This window comes from Trichechus manatus, unplaced genomic scaffold, assembly GCF_000243295.1.
Source record: "Trichechus manatus latirostris isolate Lorelei unplaced genomic scaffold, TriManLat1.0 scaffold00039, whole genome shotgun sequence".
In the NCBI taxonomy this organism is placed as follows: Eukaryota; Metazoa; Chordata; class Mammalia; order Sirenia; family Trichechidae; genus Trichechus; species Trichechus manatus.
Window position 1 is genome coordinate 5022942 of NW_004443975.1, and position 12350 is coordinate 5035291.

At 34.6% G+C, this 12350-nt stretch overlaps 1 protein-coding gene across 6 annotated transcripts in view; it reads right to left on the minus strand.

Moving 5' to 3' along the window:
* AKT3 (AKT serine/threonine kinase 3) overlaps nt 1–12350 on the minus strand; it is a 137175-nt gene that overhangs the window by 100846 nt on the left and 23979 nt on the right. For 4 of the 6 annotated variants that reach the window (XM_023730897.1, XM_023730894.1, XM_023730899.1 and 1 more), the window contains exon 4: nt 11843–11911. The exons of the other annotated variants lie outside the window; for them this stretch is intronic. In XM_023730897.1, the coding sequence (XP_023586665.1) occupies nt 11843–11911 (69 nt within the window). The remainder of the gene's footprint in view (nt 1–11842; nt 11912–12350) is intronic. 6 annotated transcript variants of the gene reach the window in all.

Here is a 12350-nt window from a genome sequence, read left to right on the forward strand (position 1 = left end):
GTAATCCATACTAAGGCTGTGGTCTTTGATCTTCATCAGTAAGTGCTTCAAGTCCTCTTCACTTTCAGCAAGCAAGGTTGTGTCATCTGCATAACGCAGGTTGTTAATGAGTCTCCCTCCAATCCTGATGCCCCGTTCTTCATATAGTCCAGTTTCTCGGATTATTTGCTCAGCATACAGTTGAACAAGTATGGTGAAGGATACAACTCTGACACACAACTTTCCTGATTTTAAACCATGCAGTATCCCCCTGTTCTGCTCGAACAACTACCTCTTGGTCTACGTACAGGTTCCTCATAAATACAATTAGGTGTCCTGGAATTCCCATTCTTCTCAATGTTAGCCATAATTTGTTACGATCCACATAATCGAATGCCTTTGCACAGTCAATAAACACAGGTAAACATCTTTCTGGTATTCTTTGCTTTCAGCCAAGATTCATCTGACATCAGCAATGATATCTCTCATTCCAACAAAAGAAAGATATATGGAAACCTCCAAGTATTTTGAAATTAAACCACACTTTTAAATAGTTCATTAGTCAAAGAAAACATCATGAGAAATCAGTATGTTTTGAAACATAATAACAGATAAAACAGATAGGAAACAACATATGAACACGACTAACAGCTATAAAGTATATTATATATGTTAACATATATAAAACTAACATAAAATTGTTGCCTAGAGGGAAATTTATAACATTAAATATTTATATCAGAAAAGAAAAAAGGCCTTAAATAAATGATACAAGCTTCCACATTTAGAAACTAGGAAAAGAAAAAGCAAATTAAACCCAAACTAACCATAAGGAAGGAAGTAATAAAGAGCAGAAATCAATGACATAGGTAACCCAAAACTGATAGAAGAAAGTCAATGAAACCTAAAGCTGGTTCTTTAAAAATATCAGTAAAAATTATTAACTTTTAAGCAGGCAGATCAGAAATCAAAAGAGAAGGGTACAAATTGCTAAATATCAGGAATAAAAGAGACAACATGACTACATTACTAACGTAACCACAGATCCTATAGATACTAACAGAATAATATGAAAACATCATTAACAATATTATGCAAATAAATTCAATTTTTCGATGAAGTGGACAAATTTCTGGAAACAGACAAACTTCAAAGCTCTCTGAGTAGAATAAACAAAACTAATAGCTCAATATATATTTTTATAAATATATTTCTTTAATTAAAAAATCTCAATTTATAATTAAAAGCTTCCCATAAAGAAAACTCTTGGCTCCAAAATTTCATTGGTGAAATGAAAGTTTTAAATTACAAAATTTTAAATATATATTGTGTTAATAATGTTCCCTTATCCAGTAAGCCTTCATATAGAAATTAACAAGCTTATTATATATTTATATGGCAAGTCAAAGAAAAGAGGATTGCCAAAACATTTTTGAAAAAAGAAGAACACAGTTGGAAGACTCAAACTACCTGATTTCAACACCTACCCCCAAGCAAAAGTACTAAAGACAGTGTGATATTGGCATAAAGATAGACAGCTATAGATCAATGCAACAGAACAGAGAGTGTAAAATAGACCCACTGGCTTTTGGCAAAGGTGCCAAGATAATTCAATGGGAGCTAGTCTTTTCAACAAATGTACTGGAATAATCAGATATCCATTTGCAAAAAAAATGAACTTTGACCCTTATATAGCACCATATACAAAAATTAACTTGAAATGGATAATAGACCTAAACAAAAAAGCCAAAACTATATCACCCCTAGAAGAAAACATAGCAGAAAATCTCAACAACCTCAGGCTAAGATGTTTTAAATTAAAATAAAAATTCACAAACCACAAAAGCAAACAACTAATAAATTATATCTCATCTAAATTTAAAAGTTTTGCTCTTCAAAAGACACTAGTAAGAAAGCATTATCAGTGGTTGCCAGGACTGAGGGTAACAGGAAAGGATTGACTGTAAAGGAGAATGAGGGACTTGTTGAGGTGACAGAAACGCTCTATATCATGACTGTGATGATGGTAAAACTACTGTATACATTTGTCAAAACTCATTGAGTTGTATGCTTAAAATTGGTTAATTTTATTGAATATAAATTATACATGAATAAATCTGATTGAATAAAAAAACTGAAATAAAAATATACACAAGAAAAAATTTCCTGTTAAAAACTAAAAAGGCAAATCACATACTGGGAGAAAATATTTGCAAGTCATATATATAATAAAGCACTTATATACAAACTATAAAAAGAAGTCTGATAACTTAGTATTAAGACAAACAACCCGATTAAAAATAGGCAAAAGATTTTAATGGATACTTTAAAAAAGAAGATATACAAATGGCAAATCAACACAGTAAAAGACATTCAATATCATTAATTGTTCAGGAAATTCAAATTAAAACCACAAGATACCACTACACACTACAACAGGCAATATTAAAAAAATTAACCACACTAAGTGCAGTGATGATGTTACACAGCATCCTGGGAATGGAAAATGGTACAGCCAATTTGGAAAACAGTTTAAGTTTCTTAAAAAATTGAATATACACTTACTAAAAATCCCAGAAATTGCATACCTATGCATTTACCTATGATAATTCAAAACATACAAGTTCACACAAAGATACGCACTTGAATATTCATAGAAGTTTTTTTATAATAGCCCCAAACTGCAAAGAACCCAAATGCCCATCTACTGGTGAGTAAGTATAAACATGTTGTGTTACATTCATACAATGGAGTAAAAGCCATAAAAAGGAACAAAATACTGATATATGCAATAACACTGAAGAATTTTTTAAAAGCATTATGCTAAGTGAAAGAAGCCAAACACAAAAGACTATGTACTGTGTTTTTTTGAATCATAATTTTAAATATTATTTTATTCCAGTATCCTGTTTTTTCTTCTTCAGGGTCTCCAATTACATGTGTATTGCTTCTCTGTTTTTGTCCTCTTGAAATGCTCACTATGGGATAAGCCAGCCTCTGTGTAAGAAGACTACCCTGAAATTGCCATGCTGTGCCATAACCATGTGCCACACCACATGGAGATGAATCATGGAACTAGATAGATGCCTGGTCAGCCCCTGCAGTTCCATCCACCTCATCTGAGATTCTAGCCATGTGAGTCAACATCTTGGCTGTGGAGGCTAGTCAAGTCTTCTGATGACTTCAGCCTAATCTGGCACTTGACTGCAAACTTCTTATAAGAACTGCCTAGCTAAGCCTAGCCAATCCACAGAACCACAAGAGATAATAATAAATTGTTGTTTTAAGCAGCCAAGTTGTGGGTGGCTTGAAATACAGTAACATAAACAAAACACCATCCAATCTCTTAAGGGAATTTCCTCCTTCCTTTTCATTTCTTCCCTAAAAACAATGTTTTTCCAATACCACTGCTGATAATCATGCACACTTTTAAGTCTCTTTCTTGTAGTAACTGGAGCCCTGGTGGCGCGGTGGTTAAGAGCTCAGCTGCTAACTAAAAGGCCAGCGGTTCAGATCCACCAGTTGCTCCTTGGAAACCCTATTGAGCAGTTCTACTCTGTCCTATAGGGTTGCTATGAGTCGGAATCAACTCAACTGCAACAAGTTTTGGTTCTTGTAGTAAGTACTCTGACCTATCAGGACCCTTTTTTGGTATATGGCAGTAAGACTGGACATTTTCTTTCTGGTGATTATTTTAGATCAATCTCAGGCATCCCATTAACGTTCTCTTCTTTCTTCTCTACAGATTTTCCTAACTGCCTTTAGTGTTCAGGAAGGCTTACAGCAGAAGCATGCGAGTTTACTCATTGGGATTTGATGTCTATTTTTTTTTTTTTTACTGGTAATTTGAAGTATTGAGGGCACATGTTTTGGGTAGTTTTATCTGTTCATCTTATTCTCTACTGTATTTTAGACAATTTGGGAGATTCAGATTTACCTTACCATTACCTCAGCTCATCTTTATTCTCTTTAATGTTTTATTTAATCACAATTCTAGAAATGTTATTATCTGAGTCAAACTCACACATAACTTTTAGAATCTTTCTACTACTATTGCTTAAAAATCAAGTTACTTTAGATGCAGTTATAGATCGATTTAATGATTCATTTTAGGAAACTGATGTTGAAATGTCATAAAATTATACACTAAAAATATTCCAACTTTCTTCTGCCTGGAAATTTAGATATTAATTTGAATATTATAATGCCTCCTTCTTGTCTTGGTAATTTTTTAAAATGCTTTGGGTAACAGCAATAGAATTCTGATATAACCTACATAATATATTAATGACTAAAATAGTTAGCAAGGAAATTAGCTTGTCATACTCCTGACAATAAAGATATTTATATCTCTATGAGTTCAGTAAAATTTTAAAAATCATCACTATGAATATGAAATGGTATTTTTCATTTAAAAATCACCCAAATCACACCTCCATAAATTAGTCAGTAGAACTAGAATGCTGACTGCCAGCACTTCTGTCTTATATGAATTTAAAATGAGAGGATTTTGGTTCACTGAAGACAAAATGCCAGCCAAATAATGAGAAATCTGAAATAAGTATGAGAGGATCTCAAGAATGGCATAAAACTGAAAGTCATATCCATCAAACAAAATTAGTTTTGTTAAAGAAATTAATACAGCATGTACAACAAGCTAAGTATGGACAAGAACAGTAAATATCTGAAAGTGGTAGTTCAGTTGTACCCACATAAATGACAGCAATGTGAAGAATTTATCAGCTGAGTAACATTTCTACACAATGATTTTCCAGCATTCCCTAGTGAATCTCTACTTTCCGGGAGATTTCGGCCTTGTGGGAGATTTATAGAGGCCCATCTTATAGGTCTGAGAAAAGAAAGCTATGAGTTTAAGATTCTGAGGGAGACTCCTAAGTAAAGACTTTCTAAACTGAACAACATCACCTTAGTCAATTTTCAGTTTACTTTTTTCCCCAGAATATTTTTATGCTTCTCATGGAAATGTAATAATAACTAAGCTACAAAAACAGAGTGGCTTGGATATATTAGGAGTAGTGTAATTGGTCACATTATTAGAGTTGTTTTATAATTGGTTCTAGAGATGCTGACTGCTGTCCACTAAAGGTTGCACGGAATTCATTCCCATCATCTTGTTCTACTGGCCCTTGCACATTCTATACTATAGCCCAAGTGAATACCGTGTACCAACACAGAAAAAAAGGATAAATCCATGGTACTCTGCTTGGGACCTACTAGATGTAAAAATGAATGGGCATTTTTCCCTTGCTATCTTACAGAATTTAATATACTGTCTTATACTTAAAATACTCTCCCTTCTTCTAAGGCTTCTCTTGTCTGGCTCCTCCTTCCCAGGATCCTCCTTCGGCTTCTCTCATCACCAACATGTCAAACGCACCATTCTTGGCCATGAATGTTCTAACTCCATGTACTTTTCTCTCATTGGACATTTCTTCACTTCTTTGGTTTTAGTACTGATAATGATGCCTATTTGAATCTCTGATCTAACTTTCCTGCCTCGATGATATCACCACATGACACCTTAAATATAAGATGAGCACCCCAGAACTCATTCCTCTTCCTGCGTCTCTTTTCTTTATGAACTGCAACAGTATTCTCAAGCCAGCAAACAGGAGATCACCTGACATTTCCCCTTCTACATGTAGTCAAAAGTCCTGGCAATTCTTGTATCTAAATATCACTAGAATTTGATTCCTTCCCACTAACATAGCCTCAAATAATGCCCTTATCATTTTTACGACCAATTACTAAAAAAACCTCCCAAATGCAACAGTCTCCCAAATAGTTTCCCTGCTCCCAATTCTGTCTTCTCCAATCCAAGTCTCATCCTGCTACAAGTATTCTTTCTGAAACATTACCTTACAGAAATGCTTTCATGATACCCCAATGCCTTCAGGATAAAATCCAAGTTACCTGAGGGAGAAGACCTGTCCTACTATGACCCTGACTCCCTGCTCAGACTGTTCTGGCTTTCCTCTGCAGGACTTTATGCCTCATCCATACTGTGCTACATGCAGTACCTGGGGGGGAAAGACACTTGTATGCTTCTTCACTTTACACATTCTATTCTTTCTGTGTGGGAATGCTTTCCTTCCAATCCTTACTGATTTAATTTATCCTTTAAGTCTTAGCTCAGCAACAATTTTACGAAGTGTTTCCTGGCATCTTCCCCCTTCCTTTTCTCACTTCATTCTAAATTGATTTATGTACCCCTTCTCTGTTATCTCATAACATCCAGTATTATCATAGTAATAAGGACACTATAAAGTATATGCCTATTCTCTGGTCTGCCTGCCCAATTAGACACTCATCTTCATAAGGGAAAGTACCATGATTTCCTTATGTCTACATCCTCTGAGGCCTAATCCATAGATGCTCAAAAAATATTTGCTAAATGAACGGACTATAATGGAGTAGGTTCTAAAGTTAACACACAGTTATTAAGTATAATTAAAATGTTGTCGTTGTTAGCTGCCACTGAGTCAATTCCAATTCATGGCGACCCCAGGTGAAAATTTCTTGGGAAGGTACTACACTGGAGACCAACATCCTGGTTAAGCCTAGAGCAGTTTTCCCTCCAGAAGTGGAACAAGAATACAGTTTCTTTAGATGAACACCTGTAGTTATAATACGCCTAATCACTATGTCTTATGAAGACTGTGTATTGTTAAACACCAGGATTGTATCCCACAAAGTTTTCAGGATGGCAGGCAGGAACTGAAATGGAGAAAAAGAATACCAAATTTATGACTCTCATCTTGAGGCCAATCTGTGAATACACTCACAGAGAGGAATGGCAGTTAGAATAACCATATATTTAAATTCTCTATCTAGCTATCTAATCTATCTAAGCACTTACTTGCAAAGCCCATTTAGTTAAACTCACATAAATTAAATGCAAGTATGAGGCAACTCCATTGTATTAATATGCCTAAAAGCAGCTATGCTTATTTTTAATTACCAGTATTTCTTTCACAATCCAATTATATCAAGATTATTTAGTGTTTCGAATAATACTGGCAAACACAGATAACAACAAGCATAGCCATGAGCATGTTAAACTCCTGTGTGGTCTTTCACCTGAAAAAAGTCCAGATATATACAAAAATGTGAAGAAACTATAAGACAAAGGAAATGTCTTCACTGTTTTAAGTATTTATATTTCAAGATAAACATTCCAGAATGTGAACCAAAAGAACGCTACTGCTAATTCAAAATCAACAAAAAAGAAGCATGAATTGAGAAACAAATCGGGCTAGGTATGGTTGGTTACCTCAGTGGACCCACAGAAGAAGCCTATCTCAAGGCAAAAACTGGAATGGAGAGTTTTGAGAATGCTGCCATTTGGGTAAGTACTACCAATTTACCAGTGTTTACTTTTCAACAGACCAGTATTGCCCTCTTCAAGTTTCCTAGATACCACGCAGATATTCCTCAATGGGTAAGTCATGGTGTTTGCATATGTACTGGTGTCGATTCCTTATGTGTATTTATAGCTGCCTTAGTTTATTCCTCTGTCTCTATTTCAATCTTATTTCAAAAACATACCTATTGTGTTTAGTATTTTTTCTATAGCAATTAAGTTTTCTGCATCTCCAGGAAGCATTCCTGGGCAGAATACATGGCAAAGTGAACCTAACGCAAAACTAAAACTAAATAAGGATATACTTAGCACAGATTTCCTTCCAAGCAATGATAAGTCTCATACTGACCCCATGTGACAGAAGAGAACTGCCCCATAGGGTTTTCTTGGCTGCAATCTTTACAGATCATCAGGTCTTTCTCCCTGCTGGGTGGGTTCGAATGGTCAACCTTTTAGTTAGCAGCTAAGTGCTTAACCATCAGAATTTACTCGACAGCACCCAACAAAAACAATGATAAATCAAGAACTGAAATAATCACATTAACTTCTGAGAACTAAATAATTATTTTTAAATATATTTGATAACCTAGAAGAATGAAAAACTGGGAGATTACATATGCACAAATTTCATTTTTAATAAAATTGTATAAATATAAATCAAATTTTCATTTTTTATGTATTCCTAAGGACACATTTTAATACCAATGTTCCAAATCACTAAAAAGAACTAATCTGGACAGTTAATAATGGCGGTGCTGTAATTACTGCCTATGCACTTTAAAATTATGTATCATACACAGAACAGTTCACCTGCTTCGATACATTAAATAATCAATCCTTATCTATAGCAGATATAGAAATTATAGAAAAAAAAAAGAAAGAGAGAAGAACTCCTAGACAAGAGAAATAACATAGGAGTTTCAGTGCTAAAGAAAACCATCTGGCTAGTCTGAAAATCTGCTTTTGTGTGTAAAATCTTTTCAACAATCATCAATTAATTACTCTTGAAAGTACTCTAGGCTTAGAATCAAAGTGCAGGTGCACTTAGTTCCCTCTGGGAACCTTTTCTTCATGCCACCATGCAGAATTCCCCTCTCTCCTGTGACGTCCCAACGGCCCTTAACATGTATGTACTCCTGATAAAGGTGATAATTATTACTTTATATTTAGTATAGTTTTTATTCCTTACATTCCCCACTTGATTGTGAACTCTTTGAGATTAAGATCTATGTTTAATTCAGATCTGTATACCCCACAATATCTACCAGAGTGCCTTGCAGATAGACTTATAAGTATGTACTTTATAAATATACTCAAAGATACTCCCTCCTGAATACACATTTTTAGCTTGTTCCAAAATAAACTATGTTGTACGTTATTTTCTATTTTTCTTCCTATTTCTCGGTAGCTCCTATTACCACTTTTACTAACTTCCCTTATCCCTGTTTCCTGAGGAAATTTGTTCATCTGTTCATTCAAATCATCTAATAAATATTTGTCAAGTACCTACTTTGTACCAGGTGTGTGTAAGGTGCTGGGGTTACATCAGTGAATAAGCTCCTTAAGGAGCAAAGAATCTAGTGGAAAAAAGAGACAAGTAAATATGTAATTATAAAACAATGTGATAAGTATTACAACAGATGTGAATACATGATACTGTGTAAGAAAATAAGAGAGACATTTAAAAGCATTTCCCCTAAGTTTCTGTCTGCGGTTTATCTTTTTCCTTACATTATTCTCTCTCTTAGTCTTCTATCCGTCCATCCATCCATCCATCTGCCTCCTTGTCTAACTTCTTTCCTTCAATTTTTTAAATAGATAATATATGCATGTGGTACAAAATACAAAAGCTGTAGAAGAGTACATAAGTGAAAAATATGTCTGTCTTCTTCCCACCGTATCCCCAGCCAACTAGTTTACCTTCCCAGAGGCAAATACTGTAATATCCAGTACCTAATTCTAGAGATATTCTATGCATATACAACCATATGTGCACATATATATGGTCTTATTTTCTTTTAACACAAATGCACCTTGCTTCTTTCACTTCATAATGTATCTGTCAGGGATTGAGTTGCTTCCCCCAAAAATACGTGTCACCTTTGCTAGGCCATTATTCCCAGTAGAGCATGGTTGTTCTCCATATTGTGATCTGATGTAATTATCCTCTACTATGTGATGTGTTGTAAATCCTAACCTCTGTATGTTAATGAGGCAGGATCAGTGTGGAGGTGTACCTTGAGTGACAGTCTTACAAGGGTCACACCCTCAGTCAAGTCACACCCTTACTCAAGTCACACCCTTACTTAAGTCATATCTTTGCTGAATCATACCTTTTATCTTACCAGAGATAAAAAGAGAAAAAACCAAGCAGAGAGGGGAGGGACCTCACTACCACCAAGAAAGAAGAGCCAGGAACAGAGTGCGTTCTTTGGACCCAGGGTCCCTGTGCTGTGAACCTTCTAGACCCAAGGGAAGATTGATGCCAAGATACACAGAGATCTCCAAGGAATGCCAGGCCCACAGATGTTGAAAGGAGACAAGGACCCTCCCCCAGAGCTGACAGAGAGAGAAAGCCTCCTGGAGTTGGTGTCCTGAATTTGGACTTCTAGCCTCCTAACTGTGAGAGAATAAACTCGTTTGTTAAAGCCATTCACTTCTGGCATTTCTGTAATAGCAGCACTAGATAACTAAGACAGTATCTTAGAAATTGTTCCCTATCAGTCCATATTGGGCCCCCTCATTCTTTTTAACGGATATAGAGTATTCTTCTGCATGGGTGTAACAAAATTTATTTAAGAATCTCCTTACTAAATGCTCATTTCACTACAATGTTGCAGTGAATAATATTTATCTATATATCATTCTCCAGTATATTTGTGAGTATGTCTGTAGTATAAATTCCTGGAAGTAAAATGGCTGAGTCCAAGAATATGTACATTTTTTTAATTTTGACAGATACTGCCATATACACTTTATCAATTTCATTCCCAATGGCAAACTTATTCACCCCTATAATTATAACTTTTATGAGAACGTCTCCCAAACCTGTTATCTATAGCTCTAAGCCTTATTTACTCTCTATGATATTTCCACATACATATTTCCTTAGAACATTAGGAAAAACTTTTGCAAAATCAAATTTAGAATCTTTACCCACATGTTCTTCATAATTTCCCTAGATCTGGTAATTCACTTTTGATAACTTCTCTCTTTGTTTCTAAGCACATCCAATTAATTAGTTGTTAAAATCTACCTATTCTACAATTTCATTACCTCATGTTCTTTGTATTTTCTCAACCAACATTTGACTACAAAGGCTCATTTCTGCATACCTGGACCATTATCTAACCACTCCAGTTCTTCTGGCCTTCCTTCACCCCACCAGTGATTCTGTTCACACCATCCTCTCTGCCTGAACGATCTTCTCAAATCACTTCCGCTGTTGAAATCTCATTAAGTATTTAAGGCTTTACCTAAATGCTAGATCATCCAGAAAGCATTTTCTTTTATGAATTTATTTAGCACTTAGCTCAAATAACACATTCTAATTTATAACAGAGTTATAAGATAACTTATAAACTCCTTCATAGCAAGGACAATGCCTTAACACATTTACATAAATCCACACTGCCCGGGCACTCAAAATGTATTTACAAAATGGAGGAATAAATTGTTGCAATGAACTAATTCTTACAAATAAGATAATTCTATGGGTGGAAATATTCTATAGAGGATATTTAATTATGTTATTTCTTTTAGAAAATAAGACTATTTTAACTCTATTAGACACAAGCCCCTATTTAATAATTAAATATATTTCAGAAAGCCCACAATGTAAAATATTTCCAGTAAATTACTATTTTTCCTCACATTAATTTTGATCTCAGAAACAGAGAAGAGAAAGGATAGAGAATAAAGAATTAAGTAAAATCTACTACTAAAATGACTGAATTTCTCTACATTACAAGATGCCTTAAATCTCTTAAATATAGCCACGGTTACTCTACTACCATGTAGGAGGAGTGAGAACACAGCCACAATGTGCCTATGAGCTACTTGTTCAATTGAGTTTAAAATGGGTAAAACGACTTTTTGCAAATTTCACAAAAATCCTACTTAAGGAAAAACTTTGAAAAGCATCATATATCCTACGTTTCCGGCTTTCAAAATTTAATAACATTACCCCAAAGTACACTTGTGATAAAACTTTTTATATTTAAAAAATATTTTAAAATACATAGTATATATAAGTATGTATATGATTACATAAAAGCAGTTATATAAAAAGCAAATGATCATTACATATCTTTAGAAATTATTCAGCTCCCATCTACTCGAAAGTAGAAAGAGCTGAATAAACCCCTTTCAAGAAACGGAGAATTGCTATAGTATAACTTGCATTTGAAATAATTCGTTTTTAAATAATGAAAATACTACCATGCAAATTAAAGTGCTAGATTTACTTCTTTGACTCACCTCTCCCCCATTAACATACTCCATCACAAAACACAAACGGTCTTTTGTCTGGAAGGAGTATTTCAAGGACTTGAAATAAAAAAGAAAAAATGTTATATTATAATCCCACATTCTTATCATTATGATACCAAAAATAGAACACTTAGAAGTAGTAAAGCATGACCGAGTAAATGGATTGTTAGTGTTCCTTAAGCATCTACTGGCACTGCTTAAATAAGAGTTTATGAGAAATGTGAAACTCACTCAAATTAACTCAGCAATAGCTACATCAGGGGAAAAATATTAAAACTTACAGTAAAAGTGAACTTAATAATTGTGATGAGCACTTTTCAGTCTACCGAGCCATCTATTTGAAACTGTAGTGGTCTCCCAAATTCTCATCTATGCTGCTTCAAACTGCAGCCTACAAACTTCTCAAGTGGAAGTGGCTTAGGAATACAGTTACGGCTGTTATATTCAGGTTCCCAATAAAGCTTTAACATCACTTTTTGCATACTGGGTGTACACC